This window comes from Lissotriton helveticus, chromosome 6 (assembly GCF_964261635.1).
Source record: "Lissotriton helveticus chromosome 6, aLisHel1.1, whole genome shotgun sequence".
NCBI lineage: Eukaryota > Metazoa > Chordata > Amphibia > Caudata > Salamandridae > Lissotriton > Lissotriton helveticus.
In genome coordinates this window covers 880,797,282-880,823,919 of record NC_136067.1, presented here as the reverse complement: position 1 = coordinate 880,823,919, position 26,638 = coordinate 880,797,282, and the positions used below count along the sequence as shown (strand labels likewise).

Here is a 26,638-nt window from a genome sequence, read left to right as displayed (position 1 = left end):
ACACATGTGTTATTCAACGCATACGTTAACTGTGCACCATACTTGGGTTATCCTTGTACAGCATTTGTGTGTCACGTTATTAAGGGATAATATTCTAATGTGTACGTTTTATGATGGTTAGGTAGCCTTGTAGTACCTGGTCTGCAAAATGCTACTAAAACTGAAGCAATCAACTAAACTTCAGTGAAACTTCACATGTTGTGAATAGGAGTATAGGATGTACTGTACCATAGTTTAATCTTGCAGAAAGTTTTAATTCCAAGTTTTTGAATTTTTGAAATTGGTGCAACTGCTTTCATACCTCATTGCCCTGGATGTCTCACTTAGTGCATGCCGTAGTTGTCACGGTCAGTTTTTGTTTAGTTTTATGCCTTATGCTGTGCCATAGAATTGTCTTCTATGATTGGTTTCTGCAGTAGAATCCAAGACATATGAGAAAACAGTTGGTGGAGTAAAACTAGAATAATTTGTATATTGCAAACGTAATGCAAAAGTAATGCTTTTAGGGTGCCACTGCAAATATTTCCTGAAGTCTGTACTTAACATGAGTCGAAAATTGTAATACCATGCATTTAGACTTTTAATTTTGGTTTATTTTTGAACAGCTTATTGTCCTGGGTCAGTAATTTAGCATGTAATGTGTGCATCATACGCATTTTTTTCTATTTAACTGCAATATCTATATTGAAGTGCTTTATCACATGACCTTATCACATGACCTTAATGGAATAACAATTGACTTTTCTTCCAAAGTGTGTGGTGGTCGACTGCAGGAATTCCGGGATTTGGTTGTTTTCTAAAAATCAGATTTATGGAAACACTTTTTTATGCTATGGTTCCTCTAGGAATGATATTTGGCCTGTTTTAGTAGTTTTAAGTGGATAGCATCTGCAGTGTTAGATTTGTACACGTGTAGTTTTAACGCAGTCTTTACGAAAGATAAATTGTATTTTGTTTACACACTATTGCCTGGACCTCCGTTAATTCTACATGTACATGCATAATAAACACATGATGGGAATATAAACAGTATTTAACTTGTTAGAATCATCCAGTGTTTAACACCATGCTTAATATAAGTTACCACTGTTGCCTTTAGATTACTCTTGGATGCATTCAAAAGGCTGAACTATCCTATAAGACATCCAGTACCATATTTAGTGTGCTCCAGGGGTGGGAGGGGTGCTTTAAAATGTTATTTGTTTTTGTTCTGTTTAGTATTACGGATTAGGCCTTCTCAGCGGGTTGATACTGTTTGCGAGAGTTCTCTTATTTGCTTTGTAGCTCTAAAACTGCAAAATCAGGGGGAAAACAACCCGAAGCTGAGGAATGTGCAGTGGTTACTTGGACAACCAGTCGTACTTGTCTTCAAACTGTACACTCAAGGCATGCACAGTAATTTGATATAAAGTCTGAATGTTCCATTGTTGCATTCGATCTGTGCCTGTAGAGTACCAAAGACTGAATTACAATTGTGAAAAATAAATATGGGAATTATCTACTAATGTTCGGGGACATGGCTTCTTTTGATGGGAAAATGTAATTCATAAAAGTTTTTTTTGTTCAAACCAGTGTTTGACCTCTGATCAAAAGAGCCCTTCTTATCTAAAAGCTATAACTTCCACCCTTCATCCGTTTTGAGCCACCTGTCTGCATCCATATGTATAATTGGTGCATACCTGCTGGGCTCTCTGTTCACCATAATGTAGATCTTGGTGACCTCAGCATGTGATGAACTCATCAGGCTTAAATTGGAAACGATCCACAGAGGTTTAACTCCAAGTTAATCTGTTTAAGATGGTTCTTTGGTTCAGATGGACACTACACTTTGCCTAATAAATGCTTAGTGTTTTATTTCACGGATATCTTGAGATGGCACATCTGGACACTCTTATTGTGTTAACCTACTGCAGCAGAATTTAATTTTCTCCATTATCAAACATAGTACAGAATTACAGCATCGCAGCATGCATGCATTTTCTGAACCTGTAGCGCATTTCAGAGCATGGTCTCCATTCCTTTGCATTGCATAAAAGTGGAATGAATTAAGTCCAAAAAGCTAAAGTTCTCTAGATTATCTTGTAGCTGATCCACCGCACCTCTAACATGGATTGATATTTTTCATATCCGGAAGCCTTTATGGGTAATCGCTATAGAAAGTATCACCTATAACCACTTTCCAGGCATCTGGACCAGACTTTCTGGAGAGGGTTTCAGATGAGTTCTCTGACAACTAGCCTGGAATGATCAGGAAATTCTATAGGTTTTATTTGCAAGTAGGGAGTTCTGTTTTGGGGAGGATGCAATAGAAACCTACATCCTCACAGATATGGGGTTGTACTTAATGGGAACCGATTAATTGAGGATAGCTGATTTAGATGAATTGTGGTTTGTCATCTGGCAATTCGGACACCCCTCTGCAAGATGTGTTGTGAGCTGAGGAGTTGAACATAAGGCCTAGATTTGGTTAATATGGTGAGGCATGAAATAGACTTGTCTGGATGAACGATGTCTTTTTAATATCAAGTAACTCATTTTGATATTGCGTGAGTTTCTTACCAGCTTTTTCAACCCCTTGCTCAAAGTGTATGAATGTCTGCACATCAATTTATTTCAGGCTTGAGTAGCTTTCACAAGTGTGGCTCTTGTTTTAACATTACTTCTTGTAGCGCAGCATCTAAAGGAGTGCTAAGTATTTGTTTTCTGTCAAAACACACCTAGCTAAAAGGAGCTGATATTGAGGTTTTCTTCCTGATGGAAGCTTGTTTGGAAACTATATTGTAATTTAAATCTGCACACATTGACAGCAATTCTTTTTAGTGGCGATTTAATTAGAAAGAGTGAGAGGGTTACAAGCAACATATCTTGATTCTTCAGAAAAGTCTGTTCCTTAAAGACCAGTTTATTAGGTACCTAAAACCCTCCATTCTAAAGTATTCTCCCAAAATCCATCTTGTGGATTCTTTCTGTCTCTACACTAAATATTCATTTGACTAAGTTTTCTCTGAAACAATTATGAAAAGCTTCTTCACAAATATTTTCACCTTTAAATGTATATATTTTCTTATAACTTCTATTTTTTGGTTTTATTTGCAGGTAATAAAGGTTTTCCTGACCCTGATTTAATATTGAAGTTTGGTTCTGTGGACAGCACATTGGGGTTCTTACCTTGGCACATCAGATTGACTGAGATCATGTGAGTACTTTAGTCATCATTTTTCACGTGGCTACTGAAATGATTTACTTAAGTATCAGAACTTAAATGTTTGAAAAATTGTCAGTTTCGATTTTAGTGTAAACTATGAATAATGTGGAAAACACGCTGAATCCTCGCCACAGAGATCCCAGGCCATACATTTGAGTTTTTGTAAGGGAATGGGTTTGAGTTGAGAGAACAGGAAGCAGTGGCGCTCTAAGCGGTGTGATCTCTTAGTTATAAAGTTCGTACGGTGGGCATGCGGTGCAAATCAGGACAGGGGAACACAAACCCAAATGGAAAAACACCCCTGTGTAGGTTTAGGGAGGCCTAGACCAAAATAGAAGAGAAGCGGATCCTGTGCACACGCTGGAGAGATCGGTTGTCCTGTTGTCAGGACGCAATTTTACATACCTTTCCTTCTTGTATGTCAAAGTTCAAAAATCAAGCACAAATGTTTGTGTACGTGAAGAAGTCTTTTATAAATCCATTGTTGGTCAGTACAGTAGATAATAGCCAGCCGACACGTGTTTCATCACACCGTGAAGGAGATGTAACTCATCAGGGCTGCTAGTTGGAGGGGTGATCAGGGTCGTCGTGGCAAGCTCAAGGGTGAAAATGGCCACGTATTAAAACAGAAGTTAAATACAAGAGAATCCCGTGCGTGGTCCGGGTAATGGCTCCATTACCCGGACCACGCACCTTGGACGCACGGACCTGCTGCGCTCCCCATTTTGTTCCAAGTACCCTCGGGAAGTTTTGGACGCACCCATCCGCTACTTCCACTCCCCTATTGAGGAACGGGGTTCTCTTGTATTTAACTTCTGTTTTAATACGTGGCCATTTTCACCATTGAGCTCGCCACGACGACCCTGATCACCCCTCCAAACTAGCAGCCCTGATGAGTCACATCTCCCTCACGGTGTGACGAAACACGTGTCGGCTGGCTATTATCTACTGTACTGACCAACAATTGATTTATAAAAGGCTGTATGTAACATTGCGTCCTGACAACAGGACAACCCATCTCTCCAGCGTGTGCACAGGATCCGCTTCTCCCATACATTTGAGTTTTCAAAGGCTTCTCATTTTTGCCTTGGAGTTACTTTTCTCATTTGTTATGGTGTAGCCAATCTAGATAATGCGTATGAAACGGGGTATTTTAGTATACGGGTCACTGCTTATTGTTGAACTTTACAACGTGTCTTAAATTGAAACAATATTATTTTGGCAGTCATTTAAGTTATTTCACTTAGATATTTTGAGTGTATCAATATGAATTGTAAAGCAATGGTTCGGGTCCAAATGGGGACAACCCAATCACAAAATCAAAAAGTGAGAAAACATAAAAATGTAATTACTTGTGCAAACATTCAACTAACACTTCTGTTAGAGGGAGCTCAGGTGAGGCAATTGCCTGAAGCCCCAAATTGGAAATGAGAGCCATGAGTTCCTGAGGTCCCCCCTGATTCAGTTTTGGTAGTTTAGCAGATTTAAATTCTACCCCTGCAGAAGTTCATTGCAGCGAGGATTCGGTATCCGTCTATTCAAAATCACTTGCCCGGTGAAAGAAGAAAAAGTGAATTAGTAATGGTTTCAGTTGGCATACCTAGCTTTGGAATGAAGGAACTGACTGCTTTATCAAAGATTATTCAGAATAAAGCATTGCACAGAAAGAATTTAAAGGTTTCGTAAGAATTTTGTGTGAGATTTACTGGGGTGGGTTCTGTGGTTCAGTCCACCTGCAGTGCATCTTTACTGCAAGCAGCAATACATTCTTTACCTGATTAGAAACACTTTTGGATGCTTTAGAAGATTGAGATGTATGGTTTTCTTTGTTTTTGGGGGGGTATTTAGATGCTGATTTGAAAATCTTGAGCTTCACATTAAGTATGAACTGTTCTGCAGTCTTAACACTGGAACTCAGAGAACATGTCCCTGTACACCAAGCTACAAAAATAGAAGAACTTTGGCAGTGACTAAGTCCAGCACCAGTTGCTGTTTTGAAACAAATACCCAGTTACCACATAAATTACTAATGTAGGTATTCATAGAAGCACAATGAAAATAGAGTTGTAAGAAAAGGGTGTGCTCTTAGCCCACAGCCGCATGCTCAGATTTTTTTATCTTAACAACATCGATTTGTTACACGGCAACATGGCATGGTGCCATTCAAAGGCAAGTCAAGTACCACCAAGTGAGGGCTCCTGTGTGCTTATTGACTCTGAAAATTCTCAGTTGAATTGAACTGAAAAATGTCATCCTATTTTCATTTGTTTTAAAAAGACAGTAAATCTCCTTTGGGGTGCGAAGCAGCACTCACAGAAGTCTCTGACTCGTAGGCATACAAACTGACAGTTTGTGGGTGAATTGAAACCTACAAGTTGTGGATGCATAGAAAACCTATGTCAAACTTCATCATTGAATCCAATGATTGCGCGGGGGATAGAGGACAAAGTAATGTTTAATGTTAAAAAACATTGTTGTCTTACATTGACAATTAGTTTGCAAGCTCCAGTTCCTTTTTCATTCATTTAAAATATTTCATACCTTCTCCTTACAGAACATTTATAATGTTTAATTTGTGAATGTATTAAGTGTCTGTTGGATAGTTGTCAAAAAATGTTCGGTTACATCCCACCACAATAACCCTGCATACGAATCTCCATTTATTTGGTTACCCAGCTGTACCATTACAACCCTACCTTCTGTTGAAATATAATCCAATCCACTTTGCAAAAGCAATATACCTGACTACACTGTTAGTCTTCCATGTGACCATGGCCTGCAGTTTTCAACACGTTGTTCCCGTGACTAGTTCTAAAGTTGTCAATTGGTGCCTGAACAGGTCCAAAGCCAAAAATTCAAGAAAAAAAGCAAGTTATTGATCTAGAAAGAAAGATGTATTGCTATGTAGGCCTGTGAAAATATTTCTTCATATGTATACACACAATAAGGAGTTTATTTACCAGCTGACCTTCTTCCGATAAAGTAGTGAATATATACATTTTTACTTGCTTCAAATTGTATCGTATCTGAAGTGTTGATGCTTTTTTTTTTGTAGTCTGAGTGCAATTGCACTTCCACAGCTCGGTCTTTTTCCACCAAATCAGAAAATATTGAAGTTTCTATTAATAAAAGTATAAAAATGTGTGTTATTAGATGAAGGTTCCTGTTACTTGGTAAAATAACTTTTACTTTGTGACAACTATTCTCCCCAAGTTAGTATTTTATATTGGTATCTTAGCTAAATGTGCTACCCCTGCTATTATCGTTTATGATCATGGTCCACAAAGAAGGCTCATTCCTACTCATATGGGGATTTGTCCTCCTCAAACCCGATTCAAAGAGGCTTAAAGCTTGCTGGCATACATCTATGTCCTCTAACCCTGTGACTGGTAATTGTTCACATTATATATAAACTTTAGCTTTGAGGTTAAGATGTTTGTGAAATATCACAGATTACTTTTGCTCTTATTTTGTTCATGTAGGAAATCAATTTCGACTTGAATGAGTCTTCCTCTACACCTTCATTAAATATTTGTGTTTTGACTACTTTTATACTGCTAATCTTGCGTCTGTGTTATCTGAGTGTAAAAGGTGGACAAAATGTGGAAAAGTGCACCAAAAGTTTCCAGTTTAACCCCCATCCCTACGCTATTTTGACAATAGTGAAACTTAGTGCATTTATCACAACTAGTGTTACTGCACCAGTGGTGCATGGCACACTGGCTGTGGCTAGTACCACTGCATCCAGTGCCTGCTAAGCACCAGTCATGTATAGAAATATAAATTGCCAGCAAGGGATTTTTTTAATGATCTATTAGACAGCATTTAGGATCTCTGGATTTAGAACCCTTTTGAGTAGAGATCCTAAATGCTGTCTAATAGATCATTAAAAAATCCCTTGCTGTGAACATCAGTTGCTGTATTCAATTCAATTGTCAGATTATTTAAGACAAAGCAGAAACAAATAGCTACCACACTAGCTAAATGAATAAAGATGAGCAACACAGGGAAATTTGGTATCAAAATTGTTTTTATTTTTTTTTAAATCCTAAGGGTACTCAACCAGCTATCAGAATAAAATCAAAATAAACAATTCTAATGTACAAGGCATATAATCAATTATCCTATAATACACAAGAAAAACGTCCAAACTGAAACATAGGGTGCAATGACTACTCATAGATTTGAGGTAAGTCACCAAACACGAGATGTCTGTAGCGCAGAAATGGACGTGTTGGTCGACGTTTCGGTCTTTTCAAGATAAATCATAAGACCATCATCAGGACGGATAGTTTAACATATACCGATGACCCCTAAAAAAATAACATCATATGTCAATCAATGTTTGTATCCCTGCAGTGTTGCACAATTCATAGAGTAAACATTTATTTATTACATTTAATAGAGATACATTTCTACATGTGATTTAAAATTTGTTCAATGATATACATCAATTATTCTGGATCTCTAGGTGCAAACAATTGATAAAGACGGTGTGGCGTCCATACAATTGTGGAGTGAAATCGTAAAGGATTTACATGGCATTTCATTTAGCACTTGAACATTAACTTACTTAGAGGGAGGACTTGCTCGTGCCAACTACTTTGATAAAGTGATTTTGTTGGTTGCAAGTTCTCGCTGCAATAGAAAATGCAGCAGTCAAAGATTATTAAAAAGATAATGAACCAGGGTAACCATGTACCACTGAGTTAATTTTTACCTGAAAAACCGTACTGGATTCTCAGTATCGAGGAAACCGGTCTTGAAATCACCATTCTTCTTCTGGGGGATCTTGAAGTTATCTGCAGGTATATTCAAAGATAACTTGCTTATTGCCTATTTAGGATGGCAACAGGTTCATTCAAAGCACACGTGGGGGTTGCAAAACGATCATGTGCGGAAGACTTCTGCATAATAACCGAAACCTTCTAAAACAATTAATTACATTACATTGTATCCCATTATATTGTGACTGACATTAAGTGTCGTCTTAAGGCTGCTCACTTCGTTCTAATCAAGTCTGAAGCAAAGCATTTGGTATACGGGTCCAAACAAAATGCTCACTCGTGTCGCATGATGACGTACAAAGGTTCGAGGACCTGCACTAGTGTCCTCTGCGAGATAGTGATTATTAAGTGTCAGGAAAAGTTCAACCGTCAGCCATCGTAATACCAGCAGGGAACCGAACGGGTAGGCTCTGTGGTTTACCCCAACCAGATAGTAATTTAGTTTTAAGCAGCCAGTTCATGCAGGCTAATTCGGCTTAAACAATAAGTCGAGTGCGATATTCTGATGCCCAGGGGGGAACTAAGTCCAAAGTTACACACAGGGACAAGTACTTACTCGTTCTCAGCTATCAATATCGTGTTGAGGGAAGCTCCGTCCGGCAAACAGTCACGGCGAGGCACTCCTATTCACCTCTGTGAGGGTGTGCGCTTTTTAAAGGTGATCACGTTGCATGAATGGTCAACCAACTCATGTGACCTATCAAGTATGTAAATAGCGTTTTATCACCGCCATCATGGACGTGTAATTCCAAGCAACAAACTAATAGTCGTCATTCAAAAAGTTCTAGTCGTGGTTTTAAAAGCATTAGGGCAGGGATAGTGCAATATTAGCCACTCACTCTCTGGCGAGTTGCCAGAAAGTCAATACACCGGTCAGGGAGTCATATTGATCCCGCGATACGCTTGACCGACCGCATCATATGACCTGCTCGATGCATAGACAGTGTTAGATCATATACACCTTGTCCACATTTGCAGAAATAATGCTTCTAGGAATTCGACATGATTTTGAACTCCAGCCTGATATATTGTAATATAAAGGGTATACCATGTAAGATTCTGTCTAAACAGCGCACCACGTGTTCACAGAAAATGGACTCGATGTTATTAAACATTGTTATTACAATGGCGGCCATATTGTAGTGGTCCTAGATACAGTGCAGTATTACAGTTCAAGATGTCTATACGTCATATAAACGACACGATGTTCAAATGCTATATGCCCAAAACAGATTTTTAACAGCTTCAAGTGAATATATTAAAACATGGGGTTAGCCTGTATTAATCAGCTATTGGTACAGAAAGTCCATTTTCACATTTATTCAACATCTGTCGCCTCCTGGGGCACGCACATTCTACCGGAGCACAGATATGACTTAAACTGTTGACCTTTAAGGTTCAATCGTTGGCAACTATCCAAACAAAACTATTTATATCAAAGCATAAGAACAGAATACTACAATCATTCGTACACAAAGTTCTTACATATGGCCTACAGCAGTGGTTCCCAAACTTTTGACTCCTGAGGACCCCCATTGAGTCACCACTGGAAGCCGGAGACCCCCAAGCAATTTGTAGGATTTAAATTTCAAACATTAAAACAGTCATTCTAAAAAAATTAACATATGTGTTCACACAAAACAAATACTCGAATTACTAAGGATTTTAGGGGCATATTTCCAAGCCCCCATCACCATGGGAACATCACTTTTTGTGACGTTCCTGTGGCGATAGGGGCTTTGCCTTATTTACAAGGCAGCGTTAAGCCACTTAATGTGGCTTAACGGTGCCTTGTAAATAAGACCCCCTTTCACCCAATGCATAGCGGGAAAGGGGTGGGCAGTGGGTGTTGCGGTGGGCGTTTCCCCTGCACCACCCATTGATTTTGATGCTGCCCCCTATTTACAAGGGCAGCGTAAATGAGAGGCAGCACCAGGGGAAACCTGGTCTTAACTTGAAAAAACAAGGAGAAATGCTTTATTTCTCCTCGTTTTTGCAAAACGCCTTGGATTGTTTATGTTCAGGAAAGTGACCCTTCCTGCACATCAACAATCTTTAGAAAAAATTCAATTTTGAAACTTCCATGTGTGCTGCATTAAGCAGCACACATAGAAGTGACAAAACGACATTTCAAGATTGTTTGTGCAGGAAGGAGGACCTTCCCGTACATAGACAATCTTCCCCTGTTAACCTCTTCGACGCTGATGTCGTGATGTGGGCGTGTGCTGATGACGGCCGGGAGCCGTCATGACCACGCCCGCGATTGGAATGCTCAGCACTGCGGCGGAATTCGCGCCGCAGTGATGAAGTTAAGTGTAGCGCCACAGCAGGGGAAACGCAGGGCTCCACCATATTCTTTTAAATATGGTGCAGCCCTGCGTTTCTGAAGTGGTGGAGTGTGTGGTTAAGCCAAGGAGGCTAACGACACTCTCCGCCACTTCTGTTGTGTTTTATATTGAAAGAATTTGCAAGAAAATGAAAAAAGTTAACGGGAAGGTCGGTGCTGCATCTCCGTGACTAACTTTTCAATGGTTGGTTTTATTTCGCAGTACGAGGCTTCTGCTCTTGCCAGGGCCAGACTGGAAACCCAAAGCAGCCCTGGCAAATGATTTCAGACCAGTACCCATACGGTGCAGAGCAAGTGCAGTGAGTTAGCCCAACCACTACCAATGGGGCTTTGGGAGGCTCTCCCCCCCCAAAAATTAGGAAAACATGGTGCAGTCTACAACACATTTATCATTATATATTAAATTGTATTAGCTTTCAAAGAATAGTAAATAAAGACCTGACTATGCACCAGATTATGACAATCTTTCTGAGGGATCTTCAATGATTCCCCCACCATCACCCTCCAACAGTGCTTCTCATCTCTCCATAACCCCTCTGTCACCTGTATTTAATTTTTTATAGCATCTCTCATACCATTGTAGGATGTCAGAGCACTTTACATCACACACATATAGAGACAGTGAATCATACGTGTAAATCAGGCTATGGAAAATGTTACATAAGGCAAAGAGGATAACCCGGTATAGAATTCACATGTCATTTATACTGGTAGGCATTTTTAAAGAGTGCTTGGTCTGGAGAAGCACAAACTCTGGCTTCAGAACATAACACAGTGGTGAGCATTGACTTTAACTATAAAAATGTATTTCCACCCAAAGCAACCTTTTTAGCAGCATCAGGATAATGAAAGACTGGCAAAAAACATAAGTTACTAACTTGTACCTAGCAATTTGCAAGCAGCTGTTCAATGACAGTTTATAGGTCACTGTGCAAGGTTACATTTGTCACTTATGAACTGCACAGTAACAAAATAATCTCTATGACAAAAAGCAGTAACCCACTGACCTATGTATATAAAATACTGTTTTTTAAAAGGCATGGTCCATGTTCTTTGCAGTAGGCATATTAACCCTCTGTGCTACACTAGATAAGTCAAAGCTGCCACTGGACAAAACTCCTCTCTCTCCAGCAGGGACATTAATCACTGGCGTTATCTTGACACTTTTATTGTTCTTTGAAAACTGCTAATTATACAAATTAATTTGCAGTGCTTTTAAAACTGCTGCCTGCGGACCCCCTGGGAATGTGTCAGGGACCCCTGGGGGTCCGCGGACCACAGTTTGGGAAACACTGGCCTACAGCATAAACATTCAAGTGGATGTCATGGTTATATAACAGTCAATCGCACGTGGCATATATATACAGAAAAACCAGTCATGGCATTTAGATACATTTTATGTCCAACATCCTTCTCTATCTCACCAGATGGACATGGTTTTCAAACGGAGGCTTTTGAATTTTTAGTTTTCTCACTTTCCCACAGGGTTAAAATGATGAGCAGTGAAAGGACAAACAAACTGGCCGTAGTGAATATTACATAGATTCACATGTTTGAAGCTTCCTCATCGTCCTGGTGAGAGCTCAACGGTAATAATTACAAGCATTGCAGAAAGAAACAGGGAAAAGAAAACCTGACCAAGTGATATTGGTAATCAATTCACATTGTTTTAGAACATCCCAAGTTCAGCCAATTAGAGAGCTGCCCCTAAAGCACTGTTTTCATCCAAGGATACCATACCTTTGAGAGACAGTCTCCCTGACCTCTGCTCAGTTCTTCAATGCTTTTCGGTCATTTTCAACATTTGAAAGAGATTTATTGTAGTTTTTAAGTCGAGACTTTTAGTAAGGAGGCTTCAGAAAGCTCACCACACGCTTGTGCGTATGGTTTTGTTTTCCTCACTTGCCTCACAGGCTATTGGGCTTTGCATGCGTCTTTCTAAGATAGACAGCATGCAATTGAGCATGGGCGGGTACATGTCCCGCCTTTGCCCTGCCCACGGCCTATTTCTTGCGGTTACCCGCAGCAGCGACATCTGTTTTCAATGATCTGCCCAGATGCGTGCGCGATGATAGAAAACAGATGCGTGCTTTTTTTTTTTAACCTGGTAGAAGCCGGAAATAGAAGCCATCCCCCTCTGTTCTAAAATGAGAGCCAAACAGACTACACTTTCTCTCATGAGTGTACCCTATAGTGTGCAGTGAATCTCGGGTTCCCTGTCCACGCTCCACAGACCCTTTGCGACCTCAGGTCAATCCCACACTCCTGTTGTCAACATCCAATCCCTCCATGAACTGTTAGTTACAGTAGACCACCTGTGTGTCGCAACACATATTTGTTAAAGTTTGTGATGAAAAGTACGCGAATGTGTTGTGACTAGCGGAGTGGATTATAGATTGGAAGTCTTGTTTGGTAGAATTTTGAGGCTGACTGTCAAAAGAGGTTATCTGAGCGAGTTTTATTTTTACTTTTCACTGCCAGGACCCGCTAGAAAGTTAATATTAAAGGCCTGTGTCGTACTTTAGACACATCATGTGGCATCTTCCGGGGAACAACACCTGTGAATCCTGATGCGGCGCAGTCACTTTTATAACACACAAGGGAGGCGTCGATGGGAACGTGAACAGCACACCGACACCTGATGATGATGCTGGCGAGCAACCTTTAAGTCCTAAAACATGAGGAAGCGACAGTCACGGCCTCATTTGAATGTTGCTCACCTTTTCCAGCGCATACACGTCCAGAGTGTAATAAGCAGCAGCTACCGAGCCATTGCTGCGGATTTAAATAAAGTCTTTCGATTTCACACAGTAATGAAGAATTTACCGGCCCAGAACAGTGGTTCAACGCCACCTGTGTTTTTCATTTAATGAGGAAAATTATTCCTTGCTTGAGGATAGGGCGCCAAAACAACTTCAGCTTCAAAATGTAATACCAGTGGTCTCTTCATTTAGTTAAAAGGTAGTCCCTATTCCGAGCACTTTCCCGACCGGAAGTGCCGTTCCCGACCGGAAGTGCTCTCGGTATCAAATTGGTTGCACTTCTTACTCCGATAAATGCCGTTCCCAAAAAAGGGTGAATGTGATGGCTGCGTGCAGTGCAAAATGTGTGCAGGTGGCAGTGGTTGCATGTGGTGGGAAAAACAGCAGCGAATTTTTTTTTTTTTTTTTTTGTAATTCACAAACACCAAAGAAAAAGCAGAATAAAATGATTTTAAATCAATCTTTAAAATAATGGTGTAGTCTCCTTTATAGTTCCACCCACCATTTTTGCTATCATCTGAATTTGTACCCATCTGAAAGTGAAAGATCCCCTTTACAAGCTTGAGTGTTCATTGGCATAGTCAATAAGACCTTATAAGTGTTTAGTTATCCAGCACAATATCCTTGGTGCAGCAACATCAACTGTTGCATGGCTAAACACTTATAAGGTCCCAAAGGCGAGACATATTGGCTATTCCAATGCTTGTTTCTTCAAGCAAGCGTATGGCAACATCTTAGCTGTGTTTTCACATCAAAACAATCATGTTGTCGGGACTAAATAATGTATTTTTAAGCCATGTAAATTTTGTGGTAAACAGAGATCATCCTCTAAAGGAATATCATTATTGCTTATATCCCCAGCACATGCCTAAATAGTGTAAGCATTACTGCACTTTGTGGGAGCCAAACCCCAATGATCTGAACACCCTGAAATTTACCTTTGACAGTTTGACTCCGGTTCAGTTTGTCTAGTGGCAAGAGTCATCACCCTCCACAACATAGAACCCCTCAAATTAGCAGAGTAAAATTGAATAGTAACTAGGATCACTCAATAATTTTAGATCCATAATAAGTTTTAAAGATTTATTTCAGAAATCCTAAATAGGGGATACCGGAAAATGTAATAAATGTCATGTATGCTCAGTTACAGTATATAAAATCAAAATAATAATCCCCATTTAAGCAGGTGAATCTCCCAGATTCTAGGTATCAAACTAATCTAGAGTACTGACAGCATCCTGAAGAGATGAAAACGTCGCCAGTAAATCTAACCGAGTCTCGGGATGAAAATGAAGACCCCCCGAACCTTCAAAACCAATGCTTCTTATACATATTTTATGCATAACAATTTGCAAAACTGCAGATTCAGCATGGCGTGATTAGTTGGCTCACATTGAACAAATCAAAAGCAAACTTGTAATATTAAAGCCCTTAGCAGTAATCCACTTCTTATTATTAAATACATCTTCTGTTCACTTCCTCAGCAACTACAGTCCGGCGATGTAAAATACAATATGAATCCTTTTCAAACAAAGGCTCATTCCTCCGTGTTCTTCTGCAGGCCTACGTCACCTTCCAATGGAAGTTCTTCAAAATGATGCATGTGGTACACGATGGAAGGCTTCATTTACAATACCCACATTGTAACTAAAGTTATTTATCACACTTCTAAGTAATATAATTAAGTTGTTTCGCGTGCAACATCATTAATTCATTGATTAGTACTATCTGCATAATAAGAGTTCTTAATTCACACAAATTATTAATCACCTAACATTGCAGTTTTATTAAAAAAAAAATGTTGTACCTTTTAATCTGATACCTTTAAAAGACAGAGAGACAAGGCTTCTTCTGTGGCTCCAGAAGAAAAGACCTTTGGAAGATCCTTCTTCTGGTGATTAGGGTCAGGAACCATCTTTGTCCACTCAAGTGTGTTTTTTCTTTTTTTCCTATGGATACACAGCGGTGAGTCTGTTGAATAACGTATTGGCACAGTGATGCAGTCAGCAAAGCAAGCTATGTGCTCTGGATTGTACAGCAATTCTGGCTACTATTATATAATAATCTCCCCACATACAATGCTTCATAATTGGTGATATGTTTTTATACCAATCGTGAAGGTTGTGTTGCCTAAATGTAGTAATGTTAGAATATTGGTTGTTTCACTTCACCAGTGCCCTGGCCTCATTTAGGTTTGAGCTCCAGCTTTTATTTTCAGCTGGCCACAGCATCGTTTTACCAACTGTTTAGCAAAAAAAGGAGAGGTGCCGATGTAAGGACGTGCCCTTGTGTACGACTCTGGCTATATTAATGATACAGGCGATTCTCCGATAGTCTGGCTTCACGCTTAATTTTTGTTATTGTTTTTTATAGCGCGAATTAGACCCGAGACATCGGGTATCAAAGCGCTTTACATGAGCACCAGTTTCGTTACAGGTGGACCTGTTCATTTTTGTTAGGCACGGTGAGATTAAGTGATTTGCCCAGAATCACAGATTTCCTTCTATGGTGAGGGGAGAAAATGGGTCGGGTTCGACAGGGAAACTGAGCAGGGAAGCCCGCAGCGCCGAGCGGATGCGCCCCATTACGAAGCGGTCCATGAACGAAGCGTCACCGAAGCGTTTCTCGTCCGTCATAGAGAAGACATGTCCGTTAGGGAACAGGTCCCCCATCTTGGCGATGTTGAATTCGCTTAAGGCGCGCTGTACCACCTTCTCACCTGTGATTGGCAGCCAGGGAGCATTGGAAATGGGTAGTGCCGAGGGATAGAGCATGTCGGTGCCTGTAATGCACCTTAATATTTCCCAGGCCCAGTTCGTGGTGGAAACCGTCTGTATGTCGGTGGGGTCCCTAGGTACTCCCTTAGGTAGCACCTTGGCGAGCGTTCCAGGCAACATGAAATCTGCCTCGGGCCGGAGGAATGGGATCCTGGCGTCAGGATGGAACCATGCAAAGGCATAGCTGCATTGGGCTGCCAGGTAATACAATTTAAAATCAGGGACATTAAATCCACCCCTCTCATATGGCAGCGTCATCACTTGCCAGCGTATGCGGGACTGTTTGCCCCCCCCCCCCCCCAGAGCAGCCTTGGATGATGAGAGCGTAGCGTTGAAAAATAACTGTTTGTCAGGGGTATGGGGATGTTATTAAAAAGATATAAAACATTTGGGAAGTACTACCATCTTAATAATTGCTACCCTGCCGGCGATGGACAGTGGTAAACTCAGCCACTTCTGCACTTGTGCCTCAAGGGCGGAAATTGCTCGGCCAAAGTTAAGGCGAAGGATGTGCGCAGTGTAAGGGGATATGAATGCCCAGATTTCCAGGGGGAATTCACATTTCCACTGCCATGTATTAGCAGTCAAGGGGGAAATAACTGATTTGCGCCAGTTCATGCCCAAACCTGAATGTTCAATCAATCAGAGTACTTGTAAAGCACGCTACTTACCCGTGAGGGTCTCAAGGCGCTGAGGGGAGGGGGTGCCGCTACTGCTCGAAGAGCAAGGTCTTGAGGAGTCTTCTGAAGACGGGTAGGTCTTGGGTCTGCCGTAGGTGGGTAGGGAGGGTGTTCCAGGTCTTGGCGGCGAAGGAGGAGAAGGATCTGCCGCCGGAGGTTGTTCGTTGGATGTGGAGGGACATCGGCGAAGGCGAGGCTGGCGGAGCGGGGTGTAGAAGCTGAGTCTGCTGTTCAGGTAGGCTGGTCTGGCGTTGTGGAGTGCGTTTTGTACGTGGGTGAGGAGCTTGAAGATGATCCTCTTGTCGACGGGGAGCCAGTGTAGGTCTCTCAGGTGGGGGTGATGTGGCTGCGGCGGGGGACGTTGACGATCAGTCGGGCGGAGGCGTTTTGGATGCGTTGTAGTCGTCGTAGGTGTTTGGCTGGGATTCCTGCATAGAGTGCGTTGCCGTAGTCCAGTCTGCTGCTGACGAGGGCCTCTGTCACCGTTCTTCTTGTTTCGGTCTGGATCCACTTGTAGATCCTGTGGAGCATACGGAGGGTGTTGTAGCAGGAGACGGTGTTGACCTGTTTAGACATGGAGAGGGAGGAGTCGAGGATGAATCCTAGGCTGCGTGTATGGTCGGTGGGTGTAGGTGCTGTTCCCAGTGTGGTCGGCCACCAGGAGTTGTCCCAGGCTGAGGGGGTGGGTCCGAGGATGACTGCTTCCGTCTTGTCCGAGTTCAGCTTCAGACGGCTGTTCCTCATCCAGTCGGCGACGGCCTTCATTCCGTATTTGAGGTTGGTTTTGGCGGTGTGCGGGTCCTTGGTGAGGGAGAGGATGAGCTGGGTGTCGTCGACGTAGGAGATGATGTTGAGGTTGTGTTGGCGGGCCACTTGTGCGAGGGGTGCCATGTAGACGTTGACCAGCGTCGGGCTAAGGGATGAGCCCTGGGGGACGCCGCAGATGATGTCGGTGGCCTCGGATCGGAAGGGCGGGAGGCGGACGCTCTGGGTTCTACCGGAGAGGAAGGACGTGGTCCAGTCAAGGGCCTTCTCTTGGATTCCGGCTTCTAGGAGGCGTGTCTTTAGAGTGCGAAGGCTGACCGCGTCGAAGGCGGCTGACCGGTCCAGGAGGATAAGGGCTGATGTTTCGCCGTTGTCTAGTTGGCGCCTGATGTCGTCTGTGGCGGCGATGAGGGCTGTCTCAGTGCTGTGGTTTCATCTGAACCCGGACTGGGACGGGTTCAAGATGTTGTTGTCTTCCAGGTGACGGGCCAGTTGCATGTTGACGATTTTCTCGATGACCTTTGCCGGGAACGGGAGCAGGGAGATGAGCCGGAAGTTCTTGAGGTCCTTGGGGTCCGCCTTGGGCTTCTTGAGGAGAGCGTTGATTTCGGCGTGTTTCCAGCTTTCCGGGAGTGTCGCTGTTTCGAAGGAGATGTTGATGACCTTCCGTAGTTGGGGTGCGACGGCAGCGTCTGCTTTGTTGAATATGTGGTGTGGGCACGGGTCTGACGGAGATCCTGAGTGGATGGAGTTCATGACCTTGCGTGTCTCGTCGTCGTTGGCGTTGGACCAGGAGGTCAAGCGGTTGGAGCTGGTTGTGTTCACAAGGGAGGTGGGGTCTGGCGTGGTCGGGGCGGTCATGGTGCTGAAGCGGTCATGGATGTCTGATCTTGCGGTGGAAGAAGATGGCTAGTGAGTTGCACAGTTCTTGTGAGGGCGGTATGTCGATGGCGGCGTTGGGGTTGGAGAGTTCCTTTACGATGCTGAAGAGCTCTTTGCTGTCGTGTGTGTTGTTATCCAGGCGGTCTTTGAAGGAGGATCTCTTGGCTAATCTGATGTGGTGGTGATGTCTGCGGGTGGCGTCCTTGTGGGCTGCATGGTTGTCCGGGGTGCGTTCGTGGAGCCATATCTTCTCCAGTTTCTGGCAGGCGCGCTTGGAGGTCTGCAGCTCGTCGATGAACCAGGTGGCTCTCTTGCTGGCATGGTTGTTGTAGGGTTTCTTGAGTGGGGCAAGGGTGCTGATGCAGTTGTCGATCCACTGTCTGAGGTTGCGGGCTGCGGTGTCTAGGTGGGCGGGTTTTGGGCGAGGGTGGTGATCAGCTGGTCTTCGGTGACTTTGCTCCAGCAGCGGTGAGGTAGCTGTTGGGTGCGGTGGTGCGTGATTGGTTTGTTGAAGGTGAAATGGATGCAGTGGTGGTCGGTCCAGTGGAGTTCGGTGGGGTGATCGAAGGCGACGTGGGTGCCTGTGGAGAAGATGGGGTCCAGCGTGTGGCCAGCGGCGTGGGTGGGATGACGAATTGTCTGAGGCCGAGGTTGTCGATCAGGGTGGCGGAGTTGGCGTCGTTGTTGTTCTCGAGGTGGAAATTCAGGTCCCAGAGGAGGATGTAGTCCATGGAGGTGAGTGAGTGCGTGGGTGCTGGCGAGGTCGGCGATGGAGTCGCTGAATTGAGCTCGGGGTCCGGGTGGTCTGTAGATGAGTGTTCCTCTGAGGGTGGTGTTGGGGTCGGTGTGGATCCGGAAGTGCAGGTGTTCGGCGGTGTCGTCTGCATGGGTGGCGACCTTGAGGGTGGATTTGTGGACGATGGATATTCCTCCTCCGATTCCGTTGGCATGATCCCTGCGGGTGATCTTGTAGCCGTCCGTCAGGTCTTGGTCAGGAAGGCCACGTCCGAGGCGGAGTTGTCGAGCAGATCCCAGAGCTCGACGGCGTGTTTGCGTGCAGAGCGGGTGTGGAGGAGTATACAGCGTAGGTGGTTGGGTCCAGTCCTTGGAGGTTTGGTGGTTCTGTCGCAGATGAAGCTGTAGGTGTGGCTGGAGAAAGGTCCATGAGTCTGTTTCGGGGAGGCTTGGAAGCAGGGTCTGGTTATTTCTCTAATGAGTGGCTCAAGATTAGTTTGGGGTTCCCGCACATGAAGAATGGTGTTATCGGCATATAGGGAGACCAAGAGGGGGCCGTGTTAAATTGAAGACCTCTCTGGAAATGTTTTTCTTGAAAGTGCCGGATTAGGGGGTCCATTGCGAGGATGAATAGCGGAGGAGACATGGGGTAGCCCTGGCGAGTACAGCAGGATAAATAGAAGGGGCGAGAGAGTGTGCCGTTTAGCTGTAGTCTATACAACAACAATTTAGTAGTGGCAATAAATCCCACAGGTATTCCCATGCGTCGCATGACGGATAAATAAAAAGGGCCATTTTATGGAGTCTAATGCCTTTTCCGTGTCTAGGAGGATAGCAGCGGCTGGGACCTCTGGGTTAATTCTGTGTATAACTGATGATAGCATCCTGAGATTTAGTGCGGTTGATCGATGAGTAATAAAGTCTGACTGCGCTGGGGAAATAATAAAACTCCATCAAGAGGGCTAGGCGTGTTGCTAGCACCTTGGCCAGGATTTTATAGTCTAAATTCAATAAGGAAAGTGGTCAGTATGATCCACATAGAGACAGGCCCCTCAATGCTTGGTATCCTTGTCGATTGGTACAGCAAAAAAGTTCTGCATGTGCATTTCCAGATAGACCAAGGCAATTTCGGAGAGATAAGTTTCTTGGGCTGAAAGGTCTTGTCCTACCCTCGAGGTATAGAGGGATGTGTAATAGTCCTGGAGTTCATTGCGAATCTCTGTGGTGCCAGTGAGTAGTTGCTCAGAGGTGGATCTCAATTCTGTGATGTATGCCCTACTGTAGGGAGGGCAAAGCATTTGTGCTAGCACCCGGCGTGGGCGTTCCCCCTCTCCATAGTGTAGAGCTGTGCTATATTTAGAAATAGAATCTCGCAGTCCGCAAATTCCCTGTAGTCTGTAAGGAGAGCAAGTCTGTGCTTAGCTGTTTCGGGATCTATACCATGAGAGGTGTCCTTGTCAATGTCTCTACGTTCACGCTCCAGGCATGAGTGTCGTCCGCAGATCCTTAAGCACCCCGCCATGCATGGTAATGCATACTCCTCATATGTACGCCTTGAACCCCTCCCACAGGACCGCCCAGGACTCTACTGAACCAGTATTGATGGCAAAATATTCCTCAATAGCATCATGTATCGCGAAATAGAAAAGATCGTCGTTAAGAGCCCAACCGGGAAAACGCCACTGTCACTCGTACCCATCTGGTCTGGGTACCTCAAGTCGTAGCTGAATTGGGGAGTGGTTGGAATACGTTCTCGGGAAGGTATCAATTGATTGACACCAACATGAGATGCTTGGGAAAACGAGCCAGTAATCAATCCTTGTCCATGTGTTGTGTTGAGCCAGAGTAATGTGTGCTTTCAGTGGTGGTGGGGTTATGCCTGCGACAGATGTCAAGCAGTGGGAATTGTGTGCAAAGGTCAAGTAGGGCTCGCTTTGCTTGCGGTTTGGTCCTGAGATTTGGGGCGGTGATATCCAGTGCGGGGTTGAGAAGAAAGTTGAAGTCATCCCCCACTATCAGCAAGTCATAGTCTAACTGAACAAGTCGGGAGTGCAGGGAATCAAAGAATTCAGGAGAGTCAGTGTAATTGTGTATCTGCCCTCCCTGTCATTGGTCAAGGAATTGAGTTTAAAGGGCACCCTTTTGTGAATAAGTATTGCCGTGCCGCGGGAATAGCTGCTGAGGTTGAAGTATCTGTGTGCACCCCAGCTAGAGGCGAATCGTGCGGGATCAGATTTGGGTAGGTGTGTCTCCTGCAGGAACACAATGTCAATTTTGTGACACAGCAAATAGTGTACAATATGTCACCTCTTTCGGTTATCATTAAGACCTCTGACATTCCGTGACATTAGGGTCAGCCCACCGGGACTGCTAACATTGCCTAGCCATCTATCGGAACAGTGGACTATGATCAGTAATGGACAGGGAGTACAACTGTAAATAACTTAACATCTCTGAATAAGGAAATTGCCCCCCACCCCCCCCCCACCCTCACCACCAACAAGGCGAGGCAAAGATCCCCCTCATTCTACATTACCCGATACACCGAGTGGCTTGTACCAGTAAAGAAAAAACCCTGGAATGGCATATCCAGATAACTAGGAACAAACCAGTGGCATACTCCATGAGGGGTGGCAACGCCACACCAGTCAGTCAGCCATTTGAAAACATTTTGTGCAATCAAATACAATTATTCCCCATCTAGCTGACGTATTATAAAGGCTATGAACAAGGTCCTAGCGTCAGCCAGTGCCTCAGCTGGAGAAAAGGTCAATGCTTGCATTAGAGCCACTGCATGGGTGAGAAGATCTGGCACCATCCGTGGCTGTGTGATTGCTGTTTTGTCTGTGTGCCTGGCAGAATTCTTGCGCCTCCGTGGCGCTATCAAAGATGCGGGTCCGGCCATTACTGTCCACTCTCAGTCTAGCAGGGTATAACATGCCATATTTCAGTCCAAAATTGGTAGAGTGGCCTTGACTCCGTTATATTCCCGACGGGCTTCTTGGACCATTTTAGTGAAATCTGGGTAGAGTGCTAATTTGGAGCCCTGCCATGTAGTGTCCCCTCGTTCCCTGGCTTGGCGCAGTGCAGTGTCCCGGTCTATAAAGTTCATAAGGCGAGCAATTATAGGTCGCAGAGGGAGGCCACGATTGGGTCGTGGGCCCAGTGAGAGGTGGGCGTGTTCTACCACAAATCCTGGGGTAAAGACCCCTCTCCCGAAGAGGTCCAAAAGCAAGGTCTACACAAAGAGGTCGCGCCGGCCCGTCGCGGTAGTCTCCGGTACCCCGAGAAAGCGAATATTGTTCAGTCTGCTTCGGGCTTCCAAATCTTCGTTCTTAATCGCCACGTCCTTGAGGATGCGCTCCACTCTTTCTAGGCGTTTGAGGGATTGCGCCGTGCCATCTTTGATGTCTGAAATGAGCGCTCCACCACGTTGAGGCCCCGGTTGTGTGCTTGGATCTTGGCCTCCATGATCTCCAGATTTTTGTCAAGAGCAAGGAAACGCCCGTCTAGGGCCCTGACGCGCCCTCATCTCCTGAAGCAGGGACGCGGGAGAGGCGGAAGGATTATCGCCACACACTGCATCCGGTCCACCTTCGGCCATGGTGGAGCTGCCCTCTGGGGTATTATCTGGGAGTTTTTCGTATGGGAGAGTGCGTTGCTTGGGGTCCTTGCAGCCCATGCTGCTGCGCAGTATCCGGGGCGAAAGCGATGGCAGACAAAAACAACCTCAATGTCTGATAATGAAAGTGGCCGCTCACACCCTCAACCCTCAACATACGGGCAGAAAAAAGGAGAGGCGAGGCGCGACCAGGGCGCAAAAGTTTCAGGAAGCCACCTGCCGAGATGCCAGATGCAGGAGTAGTATTGTGTCTTGCAGGGCGTGCGCAGCAACCTGCCCCAAAGATCTTGTGGCTTCACCTGGGGGAGTTACTGGCCTCAATAGGCATGAACGGCCCCAGAAAGGTTTGGCGGGTTGATGGCAAGGGGTGCCGAGGCCGCAAGACGAGTGAGTCACTGGTGGCTCCGTGTGAGGTCGTGATGTGATTGAGGCGATTGTAGGCCCTGCGCCGCTTCTGGCTGGTGAGTCAGCGTGCCAGACGCTTAGGGTAGCGTTGTGAGGAGGCTGAGCTGTGTGGAGCGGTGCACAGGAGGGAGCAACCGGGCGCCCGCAGCCTCAAGTCCGTCCTGCCTCCTCCCCCCTACTCCACACCTGGAGCGACCGGGCAGCCGCCTCCCGGACTCGCTCCAGGCCCTGTCCCCGTGGGGCTTTGGGGAGAAGGTGGGAGTCAGTGGAGCGAGTCAGGAGCAGGCTCAAGCCGCGTCCCGGAGGAGGTAAGACGTGAGGCGGGGGAGGCGTATCTCGTGTGGACCCGCACCCGGCGCTCTCACCTACTTAGCAATGGTGCGCTGTGGGTCGGCTCCGATTCCTGGCTGCATGTCCCCCTTCAGCTTCGTCCCGGGGACAGGGCCTGCAACTCTGCCCTGTGTTCGCTCCGCATCGGGTTACACCGGGTGACGGGAAGGCAGCTCGGGCGGCACGGATCTGCGACTTGGAGGTATCGCCAGTCACAGCTCATGCCGAGCCAGCCGAATGTGCCAGGTAGGGGGAAATTTGGGCCGCATCTGTGGGGGAAATAGCTGCTGGGCTGGTGGAGGTGGGCGGTGCTTCAATGGCGCACGGCCATTTTGGTTGGCGGCTTGGCCACGGCCCCTTTTATGACTTACCTGAAGCAAGCCTTTCTGAAGTGCTGTGATGTAAGTTGTCATATTTCACTTTCTTGTTAGATCTCACCTCATGCCACCAATTCCCTTTGGATAGTTCCATGTATTGCTTGTTGCAACAAGGTTCACAAGATGCAATGGTTTTTTGCATTTAACGGGCGAGTTCTTGGCAGTAGTTGTATATGTAGTCTTACAGTGTCGCACACACCACTCACTGTCTTTCAACCCTGGAAATATCATTGTTCATTACATCATTCATTTCCCTCTTGATCTCTGGGCTACTCTCTCTGTGTTTTTTTCTCTCTCGGTTGGATCTCTTTGTTTAGGTGATCTTTATTTAGAACTCGGCTTTCTCTCTTCGTCTTCGTCTATCTTATTCTATCTTGCTCTGTATATCGAGTCTCTATCTAGTGGTGCCTTGATTCCATGTCTGTCTCTTGCTCTCTCTGTCTCTCATTCTCGCTGTCAGTTTTTTTTGTGTCCATAAGGATGTCTCTGCGACCCCCCTGCATATTTTCTCTTTCTGTCTCTCTTTCTCTCTGTCCCACTCTATTTTTCAGCGTTTAAAAACGGCAGAAGTTAGATAAGAATTGTTCTGTAAAAACAAGTTTTTAGAAACCTGATGTTTTAGCTTAGCTGCCAGTTTGCAATAATTTGCAGCTTTTAAAAAGTAGCCTCTGCTGTGGGCAAATGTTAGTCAGAATAATGTGTTGTCTTAATCTTGTTGCCACGCGCACCAGTAGCTACAGCAAACATCCCGTGAAGGGAGGGGGGGGCGGCAGAATTGGAGAAATGCAAATAAACCAGAGTATTACATTTAAAACATGACTGAACTACAATGTTTACTTTGTTCCTTGGCACTGGTAGTAGTGTATAGAGACACCTGCTTGTAGCTCGGTGAAAAAACTGAGCAGGAAACTACAGACACTGATATCCAGGGCCTGTTCTGTGGAGTCCCGAGGCGATGGTCCTTTGTCACCAGTGCTCAAAGGCTCTTTCTTGTCTCGTGTTTCATTTGACCGAATAAAAACGTTGTTAGCCTACAATTCAATATACATGCTATCAGCAGACTCTCTGGCGGCGGGAATTTGTGAATTTAACCCAAGTAGATTACAAATCATATATAACACTAGTCCAGTGTTGGCTAATTCAAACTTGGTGTTGCCATTCATACCCCAGCTCGAAAAGTAAGTGCTGCTGGCTTTAATGCCATTGTTTTCATGCCACGTTTGACCTTTTCAGGCCGTAATCTACCCCGGGCAGATTTACTGTCACAGATTCAGAGTGCTAGTTGGTAACCCCTATTTGCTTTCCTTTTTGCAACCGGTTTCTGTAGACACATGATCCGTGTCCTGTGCCAGCCACTTCAGGACTAACATTTGGTGTCCTTTCTAGAAAGGACGCAACGTGCCTTTTTCGTAAGAATCTGAAATGGAAAAGAAAGCTGTGTAGTATTCATTGCACGAAAGACAATAGATAACAGTATGCCGGTTTCATGTCCTGTTGCAATGACTATGCAGCCCTGCAAGAAACTGGCTCCGGGCATCTGCCAGCTCAGCGTTTCCCCTTTCCAAGCTCTGTAAAACGGAGCCCAGTAAATGGGCTACTAATGGTTCCTTATTACAGTGGTTCCCAAACTTTTTTGACCTGTGGCTCCCTTGGACTAATTGGGAGGGGGTGGGGGGGGGGGGGTGGAGAGCCCGACCTCGGGAGTACTTCCGGTCGTCTTCCGAAAGTCAAGTAAGCGTAACGAGTTGTGGTGTTTTAGAATCTTAAAGATGTCAGCAAGTTTGTTATTGTTTTCACTGTAGTAACAGAAATGAAAGAATTACATTTCAGCAATAAAATAAGTGATTAAGAATAGCAAGCATCTCTTTAATAAAGGCATGGTCTTCAAAGGTACGTCCACGGATTTAGAAAGGGACCGCTTTTCTGGAAAGGAGTAAAATGGGAGGATAAAAAGAGGCTACACGAGAGGTAATAGTGGGGAGTGGGGATACCCAGAGAGGGCCGGGATCATGATGTGTGTATAATTTTTTTAATTAACAAAGCCCTAAAAAGAACCACTGGCAAACCTGGACTACATATGTAAAGAAAAACTTTCATAGGTGTTTTGCAAGGTATGGCCAGGGCCACTGGAATTATGCAACAGGGAAGGACTAAATTAAGTAGCAGAGTTCAGTAAATTATGTGTCAAGAAAAAGCAAATTATGCATAGTAATGTGGCGCATTTTGTAATAGTATTATTCCATTATTTAGTCAATCTTACACTTTTTAACACTGCATGAGTATTGGTTTCACCTCATTAGTACCAGTTTAATATCAAATGCAGCAATGTGCAACAGAAAAGTGATCAGTTAACTTTTTGCAGAGGGCCTTCCACAATGCTGCAAATGAGCCGCTGCGTTTTTGTTTTTGAACCATTTGAGTTACAAGCTTTTTTCCACTATATATCTGCAGATTATGCAGCAGATGATGGATTATGTGGCAAATGCATAATTATTCAAAAACCACACAATTCTAGTGTCCCCTGGGTACGGCAGACCACATACATATGGGCTTGCTACAAGCAATGTTTTTGTAATATCAGGGAAATCAACAAAGAAGAACAGGTCATCAGATCAATAAACTGGCCCACAAACAGCAGATTAACCTATCGGCCAGTCAAACCCTGCCAACATAACATAGCAGAAAGACCTTAAATCAGAGTGATTTCTTAACTATTAAGCTTCAGGGTATAAACACTTTCAGTTTATTTGTTTGGTCTGAAAGCATTTTTTTTTCAAAAAGGAGTATATGATCAAACATTTTATCTGCTTTATAAATTTGAAACACATTATCGGGGGCCTCTTGCTGCACTAAGATAATTAAAAGGCTAGACTGCAGTAGCCTTAAGGTACAGTTCACACATTGCTCAGAGCATCTGTTGGCAATGTACTTCCATTAAATAAGTGGCAATTCGGCAATATACAG

General features: G+C 44.4%; 1 protein-coding gene across 1 annotated transcript in view; it reads left to right on the top strand.

The window, feature by feature from the left end:
• Positions 1 to 26,638, top strand: part of NUS1 (NUS1 dehydrodolichyl diphosphate synthase subunit) — a 75,055-nt gene that overhangs the window by 31,017 nt on the left and 17,400 nt on the right. The window contains exon 4 of the mRNA XM_078648483.1: positions 3,097 to 3,196. Coding sequence (XP_078504609.1) covers positions 3,097 to 3,196 — 100 coding nt within the window. The remainder of the gene's footprint in view (positions 1 to 3,096; positions 3,197 to 26,638) is intronic.